This window comes from Pelobates fuscus, chromosome 4, assembly GCF_036172605.1.
Source record: "Pelobates fuscus isolate aPelFus1 chromosome 4, aPelFus1.pri, whole genome shotgun sequence".
In the NCBI taxonomy this organism is placed as follows: domain Eukaryota; kingdom Metazoa; phylum Chordata; class Amphibia; order Anura; family Pelobatidae; genus Pelobates; species Pelobates fuscus.
In genome coordinates, this window is record NC_086320.1 from 347804748 (window position 1) to 347828917 (window position 24170).

At 38.6% G+C, this 24170-nt stretch overlaps 1 protein-coding gene across 5 annotated transcripts in view; it reads left to right on the forward strand.

Annotated features, from left to right (window-relative positions):
* The window catches only part of MLLT10 (MLLT10 histone lysine methyltransferase DOT1L cofactor), a 182673-nt gene that overhangs the window by 143205 nt on the left and 15298 nt on the right, over positions 1 to 24170 (forward strand). For 4 of the 5 annotated variants that reach the window (XM_063452530.1, XM_063452533.1, XM_063452531.1 and 1 more), the window contains 3 exons: positions 6410 to 6527; positions 13993 to 14068; positions 23591 to 23745. In XM_063452530.1, coding sequence (XP_063308600.1) covers positions 6410 to 6527; positions 13993 to 14068; positions 23591 to 23745 — 349 coding nt within the window. The remainder of the gene's footprint in view (positions 1 to 6409; positions 6528 to 13992; positions 14069 to 23590; positions 23746 to 24170) is intronic. The other variant, XM_063452532.1, reaches the window with a different exon arrangement.

The following is a 24170-nucleotide window of genomic DNA, read 5'->3' on the forward strand; positions in this document are numbered from 1 at the left end:
CAACTTAGTACATCTACTTCCATGCCTTTTTTTTTTTTATCTGCAACTTAATATTTTTGTTTGACATCCTGTCCAAACTAAAATACTAATCAGCTTTATTGTAACACAATATATATATATTTGGTTCTACATTTTTTTTATTTTTGAAAGCTGCAACTTCTAGAAACCTTTGTTGTGCTTCATGATAGCATGTACAACTGTTTTTGTGAAACAAAAACTTTGCTTTTAAAGGAGGAAAGGAAAAAGGTGGGCTTATCAACCTCTAATGTTGCATACCTCTGTTCAGAAGCCAGCGAGAGGGGGAAAGGGCAAATAAGGCAGGAATAAGACGCAGAGTGCAACAAAATCTCTTAAAGGAGCACTATAACAGCTTAATCTTATTTAAGTTGTTATAGTGTCTTAAATATGTTCCCCCTTCTCCTATCGTTCAACGCAGAGTGTGCTAATGTCCACAGTACTGTGCTTGACAAATCACATATTCTTTAACTTCCATTTAAGTTTTCAGGGGTGTGTGAGGAGATCCTGTATTTCATCCTGAATCACACTTGCTATGTGGATTTATCATGGTGGTGAGCTGGCCTGACATTCGGCTCACAGCTCATGAAACACACACCATGTGCATGCGCAGTGTAGCTTTTGCAATTTCTCATAGAGAATCATTGATTCAATTATTCCCTATGTGTTATTTGATTAATGGATCGTGGGGAGTACCATGCATGTACATAACGTCTATATGAAAAGCTATTGATTGGACAAACCTTAATGGGAATTATGTGGGATGGGATGGGACAAAGAGACTTCAAATACTAATGGAATAAATGTAAGTACATATTTCAAAATTAATAATTGGGCAAATTACAGAGATGGCAATAATATTCATAATTAACTTGATGTGAAAACAGATTTGAAAGGAATACATTTGCCAAGAGTGCAATGTTTATTTATATCCAAAAAAAAAAAATATAGCTAATTATAGGCCTCTTCTTTTTCCCTCTTGAGCAAGATTAGATACACTTTGCACCCTAGAGGTTGGCTGAGAATTATGATTGTTGTAGTCTCCAATAACCACTATGGCAATGTCATGTTTAAACTTAATTCTTTTATATTTTTTTATATATAAAAAAGTGTGTTTCCAATGTTTATTGACCTGAAACAAATGAAAGAAGCAATTTATAATTGTATTTTAATTTTATTATTTGACATTTCACTTTATAAAGCCAAAGGATTTTTAACAGTAAATGCCTGGGCTTCTAGAAATCCCTCTGTAAAGAATACAACAAAATATTTTTTTTTATTCACACTTCATTTTCCTTCCCACAAACGTTTCAGTGCTTTGCCTGATTCTAGTGCCACAAGAATTTGTTAACTAACATCCTTACCGTTCAATATTGCTGTAACATAAAGTAAAACAATTGGAGACTTTTATGGATGCAAAATCTAAAATGAACCCCTTCTTATTGTTTGTGCTTTTTATTGAAATATCCTTTAAAGTATTTGAAATTTGGCACAACCAGTTAAAATGTTTCACGCAAAATAAAAAAAATAAAAAAAAATAGTTTTTGTTTTATTTATTTAACCTTGCAAAGGTGGCAAAGGATAAGATTTAAGTAATTTAGCGGTTTTAAATAAGTAAAAATTTCCACCCTTTATATATTTATATAGCGCCAGCTAATTCCTTAGCACTGTGCAATATACGGGTACTTGGATTATGTACATTTATATCTGTGCTAACTTTGTAACAGCTTGATACACTATTTGTACCGTTTTATTACTTTTGCTAGATTTTCCGTCAGCTGATCAGATTATGATAATACAGGTGATTTACAAGGCTCATTTGCAGGTTTTTGTTGCTGTTTTTTTAGAAAAAAAAATTTCCCCTCTTACACAAGTTAGCACTCTGTGTCATACTTTTGAGTGAGTGATGCTTAATCAAGCTCAGCAGGAAAGAGTTAACGTGGGCATATTTTTTGCCAGAACAGAAGAGCAGCGCGGAGCAGTCAGAGGTAGTGACTCGGAGTGGAGTGATGGTTGTGCAGAAACAGCAGGGGATGTTACTATTCTCTTCACTGGCAAGTGTCAGATCAGTCAGTAGGAATTAGTGTACAGCCAGTCAGGAAGATATTAGCATAAAATGGGAAACCACAAAGTGTGTTTTAACAGCATTCCTACTGTTTTATTTTACATAGGTGGACACCTTGTGACAACATAGTAAGTGCTTTTTAACAATCGGAAATTTAAAAAAAAAAATAATTTTTTTTACCCTTTTAATAATTTGTTGGGTTTTTTTTGCCTTTGTTTATGGCACAAAATATGCAATAATCAGAAAATGTAAAGTCTTGGAACGAATGTTATGTGTGTTAATACTCAAAATGTGTTTGCTGAGCCACAAATTAATGGTTTCCTTAAAAAAAAAAAAAAAAAAAAAACTGAAAAAATTTGTTAATGTAGCTTTCTGGGATGTTTTCAACTTTTTATAAAGGGAGCAACGCCTGAAAACCAGTTCCAGAGTATGTTTACACCAGTAAGAACACATTGATGCCGGAATACTAGTAAAATAAGATAACATAATGTATCCCTAATACAGAATCCTCTTTATCTCCTTTAAGGTAGTTAACAGCCTCTATTTGGTATACTATACGTTTTATGAATATTTACTTGGCATACTTAGTAGAATCCGTTAAAAATACCCAGTTGCTTTCTGTGGAAATTGAAAGGCTAATTAAGCGTGTAACTGTGGGTGGAACTATAAATACATTTTATTTACACTCCTCTCCTTTCCTGTAACACACACCGACCAATCAGCGATCCCACTTTTATCTTTTCAAACTGTACTTTATTCCTCTTATTTCTATATTGCTCATTACCAAGGTGAGTCCCCCTTTCAGGCCAGCACACTATTTGCCAAACAACCACCAACTTGCAGTTCCCATACCTTTTTGGCTATATGTTACCCTGAACTCCAATTCTAGTAGTTTAGCACAGCATTGAGTTCCAGTTTTGTTCTACATTTATAATAATTACACAAAACAATCTAGAACGTATTTATTTTTTCTGACCGAAATTCTTTCTAGACTTTTACCAGTTGGCAGTCATTTTAAAAACCACTATGTTCAGCTTCACACCAATAAGCCGAGCTGGAATATCCTACGAGTCTGGTAGCCATGTTTTCTAAAATGCTTCTATCTGCCCTTTTTTGTGTGTGCTATTTTATGTTCCTAGTAGTTTTTTTCCTGCCTGGAGAATCTGTTCTATTTTTCCATCCCTGGTTATCGGTTTTATTACACCTTGGGGAACACAGCATGAATGACCTTAAATGAACTGATCTTTTTTGCTATTCTTAATTATTTTTTATTTTTTTATGACTTCTTTGCCTTGGTGTACAAGTTGTTTCTATTCCTGAAACAGAACCTCCTGTATGGCAGACACAGGAATGTTCTTCGAAAGGGAATGTTGTTTGCAGCCAAGGCGCAGAGCATTTTTATTGCAATGGATTATGCAAGACTTTGGCCAGGCTGTGTTACTGCGTATCTTGGAGGGTTCGTTTTCACGTGTTTGGCACAGCTCCCAGCAGAGGCCTTCTGAACTGTGGTTAGTGACATGAATGAATACAAAGTTTTCAAGAGCTGTTCAATAAGTAGGGCTGGTCAGCTGCCAAAAATACAGTTCCTTGTACGATGGGGCTAGAGCTCTGATTCGTGAAGCCATGTATTGTGTAAAACACGTCCTTTTATTCTTTTAATTTTTTTCCACCCGTTCCACAGTAACAAAACAATTGTTTAGTTTAGCTTCATCATGCATGTCAAAAAATATATATATATTTTATGCAAGTTTTTTTTATTTTTATATATATATATATATATATATATATATATATATATATATATATATATATATATATATATATATATATATATATAATAGAGTATCTTTTTAGTAGTCTGTGTGTTTGGGAGCTGGACCTTTTGACCTTCATAGTCCGCGAGAGACTCAAGACCCAGTCATTAATGAGACATCTGTTGTTTACCTGTCCTTACATTCTAAATGGTTTAAGAAGATTAAATAATTATCAGGATAAGTCCAGTGTTGGAAGTGTAGTGTGGGGTATATTACAAGCTGTCCAAGTCTTCATTCTGATTATTTCCGTGCAAGGATACATATATTGGTACATCCATACTAACGTGGCATTATGGAACTTTTGAATTTGCATTAAAGGTACACTCAAATACAAATTGCACGTTTTTAAAAATCACTATTTAGTAGATATACCCAAAATGAAAACATGCATGCATTTCATTATGCATATTTTTTCCCCAATGGGGCTATATCTAAAACAGCATGCAAAAACTGGAAATCTCATTTTTTGAAGCCTTTGCCACCTACCCCAAACCAGGCTTTCTGTGGCTGTCCAATTAGAAAATAATACAGTGAGAGGTATTTGCTAGACAGGTGCTCTGGGCAATTGCAGCCTCATGTGTTTTAGCTCCACTGAGCTAACCAAACCAGGAAGCAACACGACTGGCTGTTTGACAGCCAGGTGGTGGTAGAAGGTTAATTTATAAAAGTGCCAATTTCTATTGAAATATGCACTTTTTAAATTTTTTTGTCAGGGGTGGGGGGGGGGGGGGGGGGCAGGGTTGGTGGAAGAGGACACATTAAACAGTAAAGGTGTTTTAAGTAGAGTATTCCTTTAAGAATTGCAATTTGCTTTGCTGTGGCTCATCCCGTCTGTCCCATTAAAGATACGTTTTGACTGCTTCATAAGAGACCCTATTTCTGTTTTATTGCAGTTTTTGCCTTTTACCACTTTTTAGCCTTTTGTTTTTTTGTTCAGTGTAAAACATTGCTTTTTCCTGAGAAACAGCAATATTGACATTTGGCCATAAATAACGTCATGGGGTAAGCACTGGTTTCAGTGTTTCACTATGAGAAGCAACCAATTGGGTGACCATTTAGTTTACCTTACACATGTGGTTAGCCCTCTATGTTTCTCTATGAAACATTGTGTTGGAACTGAGATGGTGAGTGTATATATATATATATATATATATATATATATATATATTTTTTTTTTTTTTTTTTCAAATGGTAGGGGGATAATCTAAATCTAAGGTACTTTCTTAACATTAAATATAATGTATTTATGTTTACTGTTAGTGGCCCTTCAGCTCCTTTAAACCCATTGACACTGTTCAAGTTTCATTAAAGGCCGGTGAAATAGCTCAGTGGGCTAATGCATCACCAGAATCTGTTCTAACCCTTGGTTTGCAGGTTCAAATCCCGGCAGGGTTGACTCAGCCCTTCCAATAGATAAAATGAGTACCATTAAATTGGGCTAAGGTAACATCCCCAGGACGTACTTGGATACCAGAGTAACCTGAATGTACCTTTCCTGTTTAAATACTTTGTTATTGTTATTATTATTATGCAGTACAGACGTATTAATGAAGAGGAAGAAAAGAAAAATAAACATAGGTATTTTAAAAACCAACCAACAAACAAATAATAAAAAAATTACATGCTTATGAGATGTATTATTTTTAGCCTTTATTTGAAATTTTTTATTGGACTAGCAGAATTTTGGAACTTGTTTTAGAATTGGTAAATGGAGTGTCTCCAGATAGCTTCTTAATCCAAAATTTGATTACTTCAATAAAAAACAGTTACAAGTTACTATTTGTATCTGTTATTTTACATATGCACACATACGTGATTTGTATATCTTGTACGTCTTGCAGTCATCATTTTAATTGTAATGTACATTTGCCAAATGAGAGGTCTTGGTAGAGCCATATTGTTGAATCAACGACCATTAAGCTGTTTGTTGTAGGAAAATTGGATTTACATGGGTCTGGATATGTGTACAATCCCTCCAGGTATGTTTTGGGGTTCCAGATTGCCCATACATCCTCTAAAATAGAGTGAAAGGAAGCGAGCTAAAAGTGGAGGTCCATGCTCCATCGGAAAAGATTATTTATTTGTGTTTCAGAAGCGATTTGCACTATTCATCAGTTTGATTTGTTAGAATATTGAGCTCTATTATGCGGAAAATCACTTTGCAGTCTCTTGTTCCCAATCACTGAACGTGTGGTAATGGAGCAGAAGTGTCCTGATTTATCATGGAGAGTGCGAGTACAGAGGCTGTGATTAGCACATTGTTATTTTTAACATAAAACAATAATTGAATGATTGATCTGTCGGATTTTGCCTCTAAGAACAAATATATGTGGAAATAGACTTGTGTGCGCGCTGAACCAGGAATTCAAGCCAATAACATTCCTATTTATAAATGAACACTTCTCTAGGTCTGTAAAAAAAAAAAAAAAAAAAAAAGATCTGGTTGCAAACTGTTTGAGATAAAAGGTACCGGTAATAAGGGCCCTGCTCAACTGTAAATGTCTTTTTCCCATAGGTAAATGCTCTTCCTGGATCTACTGTTTCTGTGACATCATCTCAGATTTACAATAACAGGCCAAATCCCACATCTACGACTGGATTGCTTGCAGGGCTCCCTGAATCCGTGCTATCAGGTAATATTCACAATGCTTGCATTTATATCTGTAAATTCTGACTCTAAGCACTATATCCAGCAAACCTTATTGCTTTGGTTACAGAGTAGCAGAGTCCCTACATTTTTTTTATTTTTTATTTTGTCAAACCATATTTAACCACTTAAGGACACAACGTCTGGAATAAAAGGGAATCATGACGGAATATTTCCATCATGTGTCCTCAAGGGGTTAAACAGCTTGACAAAAACAAATTGGGGTTTTCACCAGCACCCTAAGCTCTCCCTTGTCAGCTCCATTGTCAAGTTTACTACATCATCAAACATACCAATATATGGGCATTGTGAGCACCCAGTCTATCAAAGGCTGGATGACGGTTTAGTGTGTAGTATTATTTAGTCTTTTGGAAACAGTGCAGGACTTTCTGTAAATTTGTGTGTTAATTAAGTGTAGAGTGTCATGACTTACTTGACAATACTTGGGAGTTGTAGTCAGTTGTCCGCTTTCTACTGAACCTCCAACTCCCAGAAAGCCTTTTTGTGCCCATGAAGCACTTCTTGTAGTACAGGTTCAGCAGTATTCTAGAAAGCTAAGTCAGCTTTCTGATTGGCCAATTTATTTCTTATTTGAGAGCTCACTGCAGAAGCTGCAAAGCTTGATTTGCTCCAAATGCTGAAAATTCCAAGTTGAGTCTATTCCTCAGTTGACTGCTTTTCGAAAATTTTAATCCATTATCTACAAAATACATTAAAAAGGATGGGTCAACTCCAGCCAGCAGTGATGTGGAATTAAAACTAACAAAGTTTGGGTAAGCTGTCGTTCACATTATTACTTCCATAATCTCCGGCCAATTAGGTTTCTCAGCAATAATCTAAAGCCTTTCAAACTCTAGTAACCATGGTTTACATGCTCAATCCTTAAACACCTTTCCAGACCGATGTAAGTGTTTAAAGGGATCACAGCCACGGTAAGGGTTAATCTTAGCAGGCCACCCATAGGGCTAATCGGACACAGCAGCATTATGGAGACCTAGTGGTTGGTGGGCTCTGTGGTAGTTTGGAAGCCTATGCCACTTTTATCCACTAGGAGGAATGAGATTACCCACATAGTACAAAAGCAGTAACATGTTAACCATCTGTCAACAGTAATGCTTAAAACCTATGAATGTATTGTAAATCAAAATAGAACTGTGTGGTGCAATATCCAGAAGAAAAAGGAGATTATGTTTAAACAGCGTTACTTGTTTAGTACTCTTATTGTTTCTGTATATTGTGAAGTGGAATCAGTCCTATATGTTGGCCTCAGTAGAACCGTTTTATAGAATCCTTTTCGTCTTGTCTGACTGTGCACTCGGTACTGTACATTTTAAGTTACTTTGTAGAAATCCCTAATGTTCCGTCAGCCCCGTGTACAAGTTAAATGAGTAGCTGCAGTGGCTTTGTTCCTTTCCCTCCAGGAGTGAGGGGGTGTGCATGTGAGCGGGGTTTTGTTGACATGTCTTGGTAGTCATGCATGTTTGTGAATGGGGGGATGGGTTTAACAGTTTACCAAGAATGGATCAGTCATGTCTTTGCCAGCCAAGGGTCAAGGGTTATTTGACTCAGAATGAAGGCAGAATAACCTTGTATGGGGCCAGATAGGGATGTGGCTTTTGTTGGAGGCTGCAGGCAAGTTTATTTTAACCCTATGGATACCAGAGGCCCTTGTACACTGTGCAAATCTTTTATAGTTTTTTTTTGTTTGTTTTTGTTTTACATTTTAAATATTTAACATAACGAATGTCCAGTAACTCGCCAAATCCTGCTTGTTTCATCTAAAAAATATACCTCCTATATGTTGCTACGGTGATGGTCCATGCCACTATTATCTCTTGCCTTGACTAATATAATCTGCTTCTCAGTGGTCTTGCGCGTTCCCAGCTTGACCAGTTACAGTCTATAATGAATGTGGCAGCCAGGCTCATCTTCCTGTCCGCCCACAACTCCCACGTCTAATGCCTATGTCAGTCCTTATACTGGCTTCTTGTTGGATTTAGGGCTCAATTTAAAGTTATAGCGCTTGCTTACAAATCTATACATAACGCTGCTCCTACCTACATATCCTCACTAATACACCAGTATGTCCCGCCCAGGCCCCTACGCTCTGCTGAAGATCTACGTTTATCCGTTGTTTGTACTCTCAGCTCTGACGCCCACCTTTCTATAGGGCTGCGAGGTTTCTATTGAACTCCCTTCCCTTCTCCTTTAGACTCTCACCCAATCTCCGTTCCTTCAAAAGATCATTAAAAACTAACTTCTTAAGGAAAGCGTATCAGTTAAATAGTTAATAGTTTTCCCTCTCCACACGTTGGTATACCACCTTGCTTCCTCTACAGCAATATTTATTGATGAGGTTTGATACCTGTAAACTGATAGAGAAAATACATATTTAATATTCTAAGGAAGTTCTGAAATGTTATTGATTTTATTCTTTTTTCATTCAGTATATTTACTACACTAGCTGAAATGGGCATTAATTATCAGTGTGTTTGTTCACTAAACAAAGGGAGCAAATACAAATCATGGGATTTCTACAAAGAACACTCGATTTGACCAAATTAGAGATTATCTAAATCTTCCGTTTTGAAATCTGTTCTTCATTCCTCACAACCCACTGCTTAGTGGAGATTTTTTTTTTTTTTTTTGTGTTCCCCTTTTGAAGTTGTCCTGTAAAGCATTATTTAAGCAATGCAAGTTGGTTTAATTATTAGCATGATGTTATTTGCCTCGGAGTGGAGAGTGTTAAACAGGGCAGGCAATACATCGGGATTTGCTGTGATAAGCATACAGATTAGCCATTCACAGCTGTGATTCATTACTTTCACTGGAGAAATTAAAAGTGGCAGAGGGGAGGTACACGGCAAATGTGAAGCACTCCTCTGTTGTAAAACTCAACTTATCATAATCCGTGGCCTGCTGTACCTACAGAAATATTTGGTAGGGGGGCACTTGAGTATTCTCTTAAAACGTTAAGAAATATTTAATGGGCAGCACATAATTTTGTCTTAAATGAAGTATACACATCTTTTGCAACACATGCATAGGTGTATATACGAACAGAGCTAAAGGAAATCTACAATTCATTAAAGGGACATTATAGTCACCTGAACAACTTTAGCTTAATGAAGCAGTTTTGGTGTGTAGAACATGCCCCTGCAGCCTCACTGCTCAATCCTCTGCCATTTAGGAGTTAAATCCCTTAGTTTATGAACCCTAGTCACACCTCCCTGCATGTGACTTGCACAGCCTTCCATAAACACTTCCTGTAAAGAGAGCCCTATTTAGGTTTTCTTTATTGCAAGTTCTGTTTAATTAAGATTTTCTTATCCCCTGCTATGTTAATAGCTTGCTAGACCCTGCAAGAGCCTCCTGTATGTGATTAAAGTTCAATTTAGAGATTGAGATACAATTATTTAAGGTAAATTACATCTGTTTGAAAGTGAAACCAGTTTTTTTTGTTCATGCAGGCTCTGTCAATCATAGCCAGGGGAGGTGTGGCTAGGGCAGCATAAACAGAAACAAAGTGATTTAACTCCTAAATGGCAGTGAAATTGCAGGGGAATGATCTATACACTAAAACTGCTTTATTTAGCTAAAGTAATTTAGGTGACTATAGTGTTTCTTTAATTGAACTGTTGTTGCTCAGCCACTGTTTAGTTAATAATAAGTTTATAAAGCACCAATATTTTCATTATGCTCAATGCGTAAGAACAGTTATTGAAAAACCTAGATATGTTTAAGAAAGTTTTTTTTTTTAATTCTCAAATCATGAGCTTACAAACTCTTTTGAGCTTTTTCTAAGGCAGAGGAGGGTAGACAAAGCATATCCATAAATTAGCAGTAAAAAAAATACCTATTCAGTGGCTTGTCTAATTTTGGAACCAGTGGTGAGGTAAAGACAAAGTTGGGTTCAGGAGGGGCATGGAGATGAGTACAGCAGGAGTTTGGTAAGTTGTGGAGTTGATGCATGTATGCCAGGCTGAGAGGCAGCCTTTTAAATCAGCCTAGCAGGTCCCATATGCCAAGTGACTCTGTATCATACAGGCATGGGGAAGAGGACGGGCACTGGCTTCATGCAGTCACTGAAACAGCCATTTCTCTGTCATAAACGTATAATGATAAATGCCTTGCTTACATGTATCACACGTAGTGATAGTCTTATTCCATTGTTCCTCCAGTTATTTTTGGGCTACAATGTTTTATACTGTATTTCCTACCGTTAACAACAGCCAACAAGAAGTGCTGTATGAGGTTTGAAATCTCTGCTTCAAACTTGGAAATCTTTGCATTTAGCTGTCTCCACACTAATTGACCATTTCTTTCTCCAATGAAGTCTATGTACTACACTCTCTCCCCATCGCTGTCTGAGTATCCCATATCTCATCAATGCAGCCTTCAGTTTTATTTTGGATGCAGTGTGTGGTCCCTATGGTCTGGAATTGAATAGGTAGGGTGGAAGATATATTCTCCATAGAGGAATTAATCTTGTTTTCTTTGGACATTTACAAAAGATATCCCTCCCGTTGCCTTCACTAGGTACTGTGTGACCTGCCCTGTACCTGCCTCGGGTCATGTTTGCTTCCGTATTTCGGGTTAAACTTCAAACTTTGTCTTGAGTCTACCTACGGGAATGCACAGGCCCACCTTCTCTCCCACTCATCGCCTTCACTCTCTCTTCTCTCTCCCATACATCACCTCCCTTTTTTTCTTTCTCGGTCTCTCTTCTTTTCCCTCCTTTTAGCCTCTATTTCAATTTCTTTGTGCTTATATTGTGATATTCAGGCATCTATTTGGCTTGGCATGAATGTCGATACTATGTTATACCCCTTTTTTGGTATGATGTAACCGCTACAGTTCCTTTCTTTTAGAATTTTCTTTCATGTTATCTGACCCCTGATCAATCAGGTTTTTGCCTGAATCACTCCACTACAACTGCCCTCTTAAAAGTTTGCAATGACATCCAAACTGGCATGGAACAGGGAGACCTAACTGGAGCAATTTTCTTGATTTTGCAAAGGCCTTTGACACAGTAGACCACGACGTTCTATTGCACAAACTAAAAACCTCAGGTATTGGTGATCATCCACTAACCTGGTTTTGATCATATGTATTGGATCGCTGACGATATGTGTCCATTTCTGACAGCGACTCCCTCCCTCTCCCAGTCGCTTGTGGTATTCCCCAAGGTTCCATTCTCGGCCCCCTAGTATTCACATTATTTATAAATGATCTGCCTAATGTCTGCAAATCCTCAAATGTACACATGTACGCAGACAACACCGTAATCTATGCATGCAAACCTGATCTACCGCATCTTGAGACTGTGCTCCAAGACCAGTTCACAGAGGTAGAAAAGTAGATAACAAAAAACAAACTCTTCCTAAACACTGCAAAATCTGTCACAATGATCTTTGGAACAGTACCTAAATTACACAATTCCCATCTATCCATCAAAACAAAATCAAATAGCACACTGACCGCAGTCCACTCTTCCAAATACTTGGGTATGTTGTTAGACCCCAATCTATCTTTTGGCCTGCACATAGAAAAACTTGCATCTAAACTTAATCCAAAACTAGGTGCCCTGTACAGAAACAAATCCTGCCTAAGCCTTACAGTAAAGGAAAAGATTGTACAGCAAATGCTGATGCCAATCATTGATTATGGGGATGTAGTATATGCACCTGCACCGCAAACCTACCTTAATAAACGTAATACATTGTAAAACTTGTTCTGCCGCTTTGTGCTACAATGTAATTACATGACACACCATTGTGACATGCTAAAATAACTAAACTGGCTGTCGCTTCAACTTTCCAGCCTTGTGTTTAAGAGCTTTTCTGGGAAGCTCCCACCCTACCTGAGCAGAATGCTCTCCCCGGTTGTTCCCACCTCCTAGTTACCAGCATTTTATTTAGTCTACCTCAATTCAAAACAAAAGCAACCTGGGCCTCCTTTTCCTACAGAGCACCTTAATTAGGGAACGACCTCCCGCACACTTTCAAATATTCCCCAGGCCTAAAATCCTTTAAGAGATCCCTCTCTATACATGGTTGATTATATATTTCCTACCTGTTCTATGTTACATTTTGTATATATTGTGTATTAATATTGTTTTTGTGTTTTATTGTATCAATGCAATGTTTTGTGGACCCAGGACATACTTGAAAACGAGAGAAATCTCAATGTATCCTTCCTGGTAAAATATTTTATTAATAAAATAAAATGTCGTGTTTGATGACACATTTCAATAAACTTAGAATGACAAAGAAATCCGTGCTTCAGAGAATTTTAACCAATGATACAGATGCATTCTAACTTTCAAAATAGTTTTGAGCTGGAAGTAAAGGCTTAAGATCCATTAAAACGATGCATGATGATTTAATTTTTATTTATTTTTTGTCTTTTTTTCCCCCCTCTTTCTTCCATTCTTGAGTTTGACTAAAGAACTTGTAGATTCATAACATTGTGTACTGAATGCTCTTAAAACCATTATGTGATACATTAGATACTGTTAAATTCTCCGGGAGGCTGGAGGCCATGGTTCAGATCCATCTGTCGAGTCTGTAGTGAGACCCCCCACACAGCACTATTTTTAATATCTGCATTAAATGGATATTTCAGTGATCTTATTTCCAAAACGGTTTACTGTTCTGTACAAAATATAATCTCACTGTTTTATAACGGTGAAGTAAACATTCCCTTGCAGCTGGATGTTCGATTTGAGGATTTAATTTTTTTTTTATTGTATATATGGTCTGCTTGGCCTGTTTCATTTTAGAGTTGTTTGTAGAATGTAGGATGTAGGTCATGTTGAAAAAAGCCAGACCCTAGAGTGCAGCACTAAAAACTTTTAGGATGTCGAAAGTGATCACAGCTCAAGGTGTGAAATATTAATTTGCAACAAAATTCTTTATATATAAGAAAAAAGTTAGATGCTTTACTCTGCTTTTGTTCACATTCTATAAACAAAATTAAAAATGTCTGCTTTGCACAAGAATGCGGAAAGGCTCTGAGACATCATTACAAAAAACATATTTTTAGAATAATCTATTAGAGAAGAATACATTTAAAGATTCTGCATCTAAAGCCACAATCCAGTTTAGTCCAGGCATGGCCAGTCGAAATGAGGAGAACATTGTTTTGTATTCTCCTCTTCCACTAACTTTGTTCAATGGAAGATACATGCAACATTTTTAAAGCTGATTGACAGGGAGTCAAGTTAGAGATACCTAGATAGAGGATAGATGTTGGGATATCTTCATTTATTGTTATTTTGGACCTCACGAAAACATATTTGAATTTTTAAAATTCTGGGAAGAGACCATTCATTTTTAAGGACAGTTAAATATTTATTTGTATTTAAAACAGTTACTCGTTACCAGTTCTAAACTATTCTCTAGTTTTTGAAAACCTTTACTAATTAAGGATTTAAACTATTCTCTTAGCAGATCAAGATATTGGTGACAATAGCCGAAGTCTTGCTGTGAAAGGAGCCTCCCCAAGAGGAAGTGTCTCTCCTCGGTGAGTATTGTTTACTCTGCACTAACTATACACAAACCACCATGAAAAGAGCAAACCTTTTCATTCTTATCTTTTATCGCAGACATTGTTTGTTGACATAGTAGAAAATAATATAGATAAGAAACACTGGCACACAGTGGAAAGAAAATGCTTTCAGATGTTCAAAGATAAAAGTGGAAACGCTTTCTGTATGATTTACCTATTTGGCTTAAAAATATAATACAGTGATACCTCGGTTTACGAAGTTAATGCGTTCTCCGGGACTTTTCTTATTGCGAAAAATTTGTAAACCAAATTTGTAAACCGAAACGTGGTTTCCCATAGGAATGCATTGAAAACCAATTAATCCGTTCCGGAGGTCAGAAAAAAGTTAAAATGAGCTGGCATGGAAACCAACCCGCAATGCAGAACACACAGTAAAAGGCATGCAAACGACAAAGCTCCGCTCCGTACCTTTCCACAGCTTGAGAAGTGCACCTAAAAAGTTCCAAAACCGCTGCCAAAAATTTCCAGAATGGCTCCAAAACTCAATGCAAAAACCGCTCCAACACCTCCACACTCAATGCCACGTGCTACCTACAGACCCCAGCATAAACTGGGTCGGCGCTACAAACCTCCCAGACTCAATGCATCCTGGGGAAACTTGCTTCGTATTGCGAAAAAAAATTCATAAACCGAGGCATTATCTTCAATGGTTTTTCATTTGTAAACAGAAAATTATGCTAACTGAGGCGTTTGTAAACCGAGGTACCACTGTTCTAGAATATACTCCGTAACATGATAAATTGCAGGTTTTGCATGCCATCTATAAATATGTATTAATGTTCCCCCACCCCATGTCTCTGCTTCTGTGTTAATAGTACCTCTCGCCCTATAGACAACTAGTTTTTAACATCTAAATGATACCTGAATATCCAGCATCTTTCCTTTCTGAATATGTGGATACCTGCAATGATCTCTCTGGCTCTCGTGTTTGTCAGTGTATTCATACATTTTATGACTGTTCAATTACAAATGAGCAGCCTGCTGTCATATATGAAATGTGAAAATATGAAGATTATTCAGCATGTTTTCCCCAATTTGTTTGAATCGACGAAGTTGCAATTGGTTTCTGCACAGATGGTCACAGCATCCGAATGCTCCACTTATGGGCTGTTGGGTGTCACTACTCTCTGTACAGAGAGTGTATACATTGCTTCTTTCAATGCCACTGTTTCTAATTTCTTGCTTAATGTTTTATTAGTGACCATTTTGTTACATAAAAGTGAATCTGTCACTGTACTTTTTTTCCTCTCATTTGTGCATGTGAAATATATTCTACTAAAAGACCCCACTGAAGTGCTGTGTGTGCATTGACCAATACGAGCTATCCCCCAAAAGGTTAGGGTGCAGCATGGGAAGTGGCACGGAAATTGTGAATTTGCATTATTCACAAATGCAAAATCTCTGTAAAAATATTACTTTGTTTATTCAAAGCTTTTCAACGGTATGCCTCTTCAACCAAGTAAAATAAAAGATTTCAAGTATAATAAGCCTTTAATAAATCATTTTTTTTTTTTATTCTTTGGGCTTATTTATTTATTTTAATGAAAACAACACCTAATTTTTTTTTTTTTTTTTTTTTTTTTACTAAATGCTATATTGTAAGTTGTGTCTATAGCACTGTAGCATAATTTGTACAAATATGCTATTTTAGCTTTGCAATTTAGATTTTTTTTTGTGAATAGCTCTTTTGGTGTATTTCAAAACAAGTTTCACATTTGTGAAATTCATTAAATTGTATATTTAGTGTTTTGGGTGAAACTGTTGAAATTAGTGGGCTACCCGTAATTTAATGCATTCATTTTGAGGTTTTGTTTCGTATGTAGGATGTGAATGTATATTTACCCATTAGAAAAGCAAAAATAATGCTATATGTAAATTTGCGTTTTATACTAATTCACACGTTGGACCTCCTTCTAGCACTCGTGTGCTGCTGACAGGCTTACGCTTTATCATCTGCTTGCATTTTCTAGTGTCAAACACATACAGTGACCCTGGGTCAGAAGCTCTCTTTGCCTCATTGTTCGTCCACCCTGCTTCAATACCATTTGTGCTAGCTGAATTTTACAAACCCTTTTGGAAGTGGCTTTGCAAATGCTTTATTGTTGCTTTGGCAGTTCAAGGGTTAAATGGTTGGAAATACAGGCCACCTTTACCAGACTAACAGAAGAAAATAGCAAAGCTGTTAACAATTTAATTGGCGTGTTTAAACAAATCTTAACGGAGTGCACAAGACATCATTTGTTTCCTCGTCAGTTAACTGCAAATGGAATTTGAACAGTCTGTCAAGTGTTCTGTGTATGTGTCTATGGTAGAGCGTCATTATCGAAAGTAGAAGAGCAAGATGCAGGTCTATGGTACTCGAGACAAAATGACCAGGCAATCCAGCTCTTCTAACCCATCTCTCTCTTAAACTGTTTTTATTTTTTTAAGATATTTAAATCTTTCTAAATGGCTCCTGGTTCGGTAGTATCTTATTTAGAAGATTGTAAATATGACTATTAGAACACACTATTCTGCCCTGCTATATGTGGATTCATATAAACCATATATCATGCTTTAGTTGTACATTTTGTAAGGCAGCACTTTTACTGCGCTGCTAACCAAATAAAAAAAATGTGTCCAGAAAAACATGTTGAATATGTACATACCACAATCATAGCTCTCAACTGTGTGGGAGACCAGCCTTCCTCCCCAGGTATAGTCATTAACATTTGATTTCTGGGCTTATAAAGAATCAATATGTATTTTAATAGTGTATGCCTCATCTGCCTTTTATTTCATAGATTGTAGCTGGCCAGTTGAATTGTATTTATTTATTTATTTGTTTTGTTTATGCCAACAAATACGGCATCCATCGAGATTTATAAGTTAGAACAGAAATGCACATGTTACTTGAATATTAAAACTGGAAAAGGCACTTTTGGAGTAAGTTAGACAAAGCGTGAAACTACCTAGTGGCAAACCGACTGCAAGTACAAATTCTGATAAGTGAGGGCAACTTGAGTTTGCGTTCCAGTTTGTATAAAAAAAATGCCTTTGGGGGGCAGGACTTTCGGTCTAACCAAGCGGTCGCATGCTGTGAGAACTCCATGATTGGAAAGGTCTAAAAGCGTTTAAACAAAGCGGCAAACGGAACTATAAAAACCCCACACAGGTGCTCAAGCCAAGAGGATGCTACCCCTAAAAGCCCAACACGCATCTGACTTTTTCCGCCAGGGCAAGCGTGATGGGCTGCGGCCTGAACAAGATGGCGATGGTTCCCGCTCACCAACGCATACCTCAGATGCAGGCTCGACACCGATACAATGCAAGCATTCTCCGGGGATCTTTCTGTGTAGAAGAAACGACTGGCAGCTATGCTCCAGAAGCTCCGCTTTTCTAGGAAAGCTGACTTCCTAACAGTGGTCGTTGCTCCCACTTCCTTGCTGATGTCAAGTATGAACACCCTGCAAGATAGGACAGATTAACTCTGTCTGGCAAACAATGAAATAGTGGAGAGAATCCGAAAAATGGAAGAGGATCAGAAGCGCCACATAGACAAACTGTCGGATCTGGAGGACCGCTCGCGCCACAATAACATCCATGTCTGGGTGCCTGAAACAGTCTCAAACGATGAGCTGCCAAAATACCTGCAACAGCTTTCGGGCAATACAACCTAACTTGGAACTTGCTGTTCTCTGCCTATATAGGGCGCACACCCAAAAACCTAGCACAAGACGTGCCCATGGATTTAGTTACCAGACTACACTACTACAGCTCCAAAGAGGCCATACTGCACAAAGGAAAGCCTTGACGATGCCACCTTCCTACACTGGGGTATCCCTGTATGCTGATTTATCACCCAGAAGAAAGGAATTTATTAATAGTACTAAATGCCTCCGCAACCACAAGATACCTTACCGATGGGGCTTCCCCACAAAACTCTTGATCTGGCGTAATGGTTCCCTCACAAAACTAGACGACCCGGTCCAAGGCATGGACAAGATCAAAACTTGGGGACTATTCCTAGAGATGTCGACGACCATCGCTCCTACCTCCCCGAGAAGAGTGAACCTGGAATGGACCAAAGTCCTGAAGCAGTAATGACCTGGACTGCCCAATTTGTACCATACGGCCACCAAGGCCCCATATGGCGGACTTTTCACCCAAGGAGATAGACACATGGTGATCTGCTTTTATTGCAGTGAGGGCACAAGGGGATTAAGACCCACACGTGAGTAAGTTCAAACCACGCACTGACCTACACACCTATATCCTCATGGCGCCTTATCCCTGGGGTCCCATTACAGCCACCATACATTTTCTCTCCCTGGCTCTGCAGCTCTCCTGTAGTTACTAGGCACGTTGAGGGATGGCCGATGAGCCCTAACACTCATGCCATATCCCCCAGTGGGGTAATTGGGACGGGTGGTGGTGTGGTTATCCAACTATACCATTTACTCTCCTGTTGTGGGCAGTGGACACACCACCTGGATGATAGGCCACGCCGCTCAACAACCCTTGCTGATACCTACCTTAAATGGTCATACTCAGTTGACCCATATAGGCCACCACAGAGTACCAGACCCCCCTCACCCCCCACAAGACATCTGCCACCAGTGTTTCCCCCGTGCTGTGGGGGGAGTGCATTCGATGGCCGGTCTCTACATAATATATACCTCTGTTATGTTAATCATCTTCATTTTTAATGTTATGTGTTCTGTTATACTCCTTGCCTTCTGACCCATATGAGATGCTCACCCTGTAAAATGGGCGTTTTGGGAAACCTAGGTATTTACCTCCACACCCCTGTTGCAGAGAGGGAGTCGAGAAGGGTGCGGTCGCCTGGGAATTCCCCAGGGTTCCCCCCGGCCTTAACAGATGACTTCCCCACCCCCACCCTCATCGTTTAACATTGTATCCCTAAACGCACTTGGCCTAAACACCCCGCAGAAGCGTAGGCTCGCTGTCTCTGTGTTGCGTACACTGCACGCCTCCATTGCTTGCATAAAGGAGACCCACTTCTTCGCCACAAACCCCCAAAATTCTCCTCACCCAGTGGCTTGCCATGCCATAGCGCCCCTTAAAACAAGGGGAGTCAGTATATTATTCCACTCGAACTGGAACTTCTGCCCTCCTACATTTCCACGGCCTACACGAAACATGGCGATTGCTTTACCCAGCCACCAGAGACTATACCTTTTATTCAAACGTCCGTGACCAATACTTCCGAATAGATATGTGCCTGGTGGATGTGAAAACACTAGATACACTGGACAGGGTCGCCATCGCCCCCATAGCCTGGTCTGATCATGCCCCCCTTCTGACCACACTCCACCCTGCCGGGGGATGGGGAGGGTGGCAACTCAATGAGTCGCTTATAGATCGCATTGACCAAGCTGCAGAGGTGAGAAGCACCTTGCAAATTATTTTGTGGGCAATCGGTACAATGACACGACTATAACCATGACATGGCTTGCCCATAAGGCGGTGATACGTGGGGTACTGATAAAAAACTGAGCAAAACTGATGCGTAAATTCTCAGAAAAAAGTACTCCCATGATTTAAAACTAGCCGAAGACCAACACAAAGTCTCGCCCACAGAACCAAATAGACCAGCAGTGAACAGTATTAGAACCGAAATGGAAGTTTATCAACTACAACAAGTTGAGAGAGCGATCCGCTACAGACAGGGGAACAGAGCAGGAAGGCTTTTGGCCTCCCAACTGAAAGAGAATACCTCTCAGATGAGGATACCGTATCTAGTGGACAGAAATGGAACAAAACTATCCAATCCTAAAATGATGGTTGATGAGTTTGCGGAATTCTATAAAACGCTATACAACCTCTCCTCTGACCCCTCCCAGCACGAACCAACACTACCCAAAATAGCCACTTTCCTAGGGGAGGTGTCAATGCAGACATAAAGCGGTTCGCTAAAGTCCTCCCTAATAGAATACGCCCCTTGCTTTGTAAATTTATTTCCCCCGAATTGTCGGGTTTTGTTCCGGGATGTCAGGTGGAAGATAACACCAGACCGGCACTAGACATAATGGAACTCATGACCACGGCCTGGTGGATCAGACAGGATCCAAGGCCTGGTGCTGGCCTTGGATGCGGAGAAGGCTTTTGACTGGCTCCATTGGGGCTATATGACAGACGTCCTCCGCAGATTCAACTTCCCGAACAAATTCATAAACGGTCTTCTCTCCCTCTACTCCTCCGCTCAGGCTAAAGTTATGAGCTCGCGGTTTCTCTCTAGGTATTTTGCCCTAAACAATGGCACACGGCAGGAGTGTCCTCTTTCACCCCTCATCTTTATCTTGGCACTGAAACCTCGGATCCACAAAATTAAACTAGATCAACAAATTGCTGGCGTCTCATCGCCAATAGGCCCCCCAAAAATAGCAGTCTTTTGCCGACATCTTCCCCTTTCTGACCAATCCCACAGTCTCCCTTCCAAACCTTTTGAACCTGCCCCTAGACTATGGTCTGGTATCTTACTATAAAAACAACGTGGCAAAAACCCAAATTTGAATGGAGGAAGGACACCCTCTCATACCTAGGTACACAACTAGCACCCTCAAAACACAACCTTCTAAAACACAACCATGACAAACTACTGACAAAGACGAAGGTGTTGCTGGAGTGCTGGGAGGAACAAAAACACCTCTTGGCTAGGTCGCATAAAAGCCATCTACATGATAATCCTACCTCAAATACTGTTCCTCTTCAGGGCCCTCCCCATCGAGCTCCCAAAAAACATCCTCAAGAAATTCCAACGCCTGCTGAATGCGCATATTTGGAAAAGGAAACCACAAAGGGTCTCTCTGGCGAGCATATGCTTAAGCATGGGTTGGGGAGGTGTTGGGATGCCCAATATTACCAAATACTAAATAGCAACCAACCTGTCCGAAACAGCACGTTTCTTGTCGTCCCCAAAATACCTACAATGGCACCAGCTGGAAAGTGCAATTAGCGCGCTACTTAAGAGACCTAATTTGGGTCCCCGCTCATGCCCAACCCCAACCCCGACACTCAAACTTTATAACGGCCACAAGACTGTCTCTCCACATGGTTACGGCGGGCCCCCAAAATGCTAACCAAACCTATAGAGTCATTTGCACTCACTGCCTACTGGAGACAGATTCAAAAGCTGATAGAAACAAAACCATGGAAACTCCAGGAAAAAAATTAATGGAAATCTGTGCCTCTTTTTCTGAGTGAGACTTTCCCGTCTCCAAGTCACTCGTAAAAAGGGAGGATCAACTGGTCCAGTTTTATGATGCTCAACAATCAAATCTGTCAAACTCCGGCAGACTTTTTTGTAAGGCAAAATGAAGATACATACTCGAATTTCCAATTTACTTTTTAGAACAATCATGCTAGGGAGTTCTCAATTATTTTAGGCTTCTTTAGGCCCAGAAAAATCATCTAGCATTAATTCAGAATTCCCCTGACGATGGTATGGACTAACTGGATAGGAAATTAGCCACATGGCAAAACTTATATGTATGTTAGTGTGTCGTGATGTAATATTAAATCTAGTTTTATTCCCCCACATAACATAACGAACATGATTAACCTAACCACGGATCAAATGAAAAATACAATTATTTTCTGAAATGCCGGGTAAATCTCTGGATCTACATGTTTTACCTTATTTTATTTATTTTTCTGCATATGTTGTTTTTCCACCTTCAAGTGTCCGTGTCTGTGTTTTCCGACTTTTCCAACAAACAACAGTTGGCCTGTGTGGGTGTATGGAACACTAACAGCAGCCCAATGGGCATTGCTTAGGGAGAGGGCTGATTACTTGTGCTCAAGATTTATAAAGATGTCATCACAAACAGCCGGAAGGTAGAATAACCCTTTAGAATCTTTTAAAAGAAAGGGCCATGATCAATTTAAATTTACAAAGTAAATATCTGCAACGACATAATTAAAGTTAGATTTTGTGAATACTCCACTTTAAAGCTTTAACTTATTCAAAACGATTTGGGATCTTAACTTGCAGATAAAATATTATTTTCTGGACATTTCTGCTTTATTTTTCTTCTCTCACAAAGAGACCCTAGTCAGGATAAACTAGGTTCAGTTTTAAGCCACTTGAGATTGTTCCCTGTGGTCTCTTTAGAAGTCCTCGTCCATCATGGCACTTGCAATTTATACCAGAGCCTTGGGTTCCTGGTTGAAGTCCAGCAATGATAAGTCAGATTGACGAGTAGTCCCAGGGTGAATACTTTGCATTTGTTTTTCAATATGGGGATTCTCCTGTGGAGGAGCAAGGCTGACAGTTGAAAGAATGATCACAGCCTTTTAACCCTGTGTACATTTTTAGGGAAATTGTATCCTGCTTCCTAGGAAGAGATGCATCAACCAGCTATTAGGTGAAATGCTGTGGAGGACACCTGCTCTCGGTTCTTCTGTGTTTTTGAATGCAGACAGTTTATTTTGCATTTCTAATAATGTAAATATAGTCAAGCAATTGGCCTTGCTAGGAAAACAAACTTTTGCGTTCTTGTGCAATTAAGGCCTGCACTGCCGTGGGAATGTCAATGTTTTGGTTATATGCAAATCGCTTTCAAATCAGGGCTTTGTTATTTGGTAGTGCTGTATGTGAAATCGAACCGTTCCTTTATAGATCAAATTTAGAAAAAAAAATCATGCTTTCTTAAAACCCTGTAACTATTGGAAAGCAGGGTTCAGTGAGATCTTCAAAGTCCTGCGAAACACGTGTTTTCTCATACTACTGCGGTATATTAACTAAACAGTGATTTGAAACGACATGCAAAATGTAGACCCCTTTACTGTCCATGTTTATTGATCTGCTTTTATTAGTTTCTTTTTTTAATGTATATTGTGATCAAATATTTAATTACGTATACAATAAGCAAAAGTATAACCTATTCTGATAATTTAAAATAGTTAATGTGCTACATTTACAGTTTATTTATTTTAGCCTGAATTTTGCAATTTGTGGCTTGTTCGTTTTTTGTTTTTTTTAATGTTTATTTTAATTCACTAAAATTTCTGAGATGCTGAAGTTTCTGAAATGGTCGTTGGGCACCAAGTATTGGTCTTCTTTCAGTGTCTGATTTTAAAATGATCGATGTGGGCTTTTGATCGATGTGGGCCATAATGTGTTTAGTCTCTGCACCAAATTAATTTATGTAATTTTATTTAAGAGATGCATACTGGACATTGTTAGATTTATGAATGTCTGTTATTTAGCTTGCTAGAGATTTTATTATTACATTCAAGTAAATATTTGATTAATATTTAATTTACTTATATATTTTACATTTGTTTACTTTATATTGCATACAGTAATCTAATAATCACAGTATTTTGAGTGTACACATACAGTTTATATAATGCAGAGAACATAGAATACTGATAAATATGTATCAATTACAGATAACTTAACTTATTTTCACTTTTAATCTTTCAATGTTTAACCTGTTAATATATATTTTGTTGTATATATTTATGTAGATCTCCATTGAGCAGTCTTCCAGCTCGCTACGAACAGTCTGGAAACAGCAGTCTGGAAAATATTCCACCAGTAGCAACCAGCATAGAACAACTTCTGGAAAGGCAATGGAATGAAGGCCAGCAGTTTCTCCAAGAGCAAGGAGCTACAAGTGACCGTAAGTATTACACAACTCTACTGGAAACCAAACTCTCCATATAATGCATGGCTAAAAAAAAGGGATACATTGTCCTAGTAAAAGTGAATGTCATAACATTTTTCAGAGCCTTTTTGAGGTAAAAATACAAATTGTATTATTATTTAACACCTTCATATTCTGCATCACTTTTTTAGTTTGGGGAAACATTCGCAAATACGGGACTTGGTAGTTAAGGTTTAAACCCTGGCCATCTCATTCTTCTCTATCCTGAATACTGTGTGAGCAGTACTTTCCTACAGAATAGATTGCATCCAAGCTGTTTATTTTAACAGACAAGTTTTCAAAATAGCATTTATACAGAGATAGAAGCTTACACCAGTCTGGCAGTGTTTGTTGGGGTGGTCCCTTTACGAAGTTTCTAGCACAGGGTAATAATTTGGAAG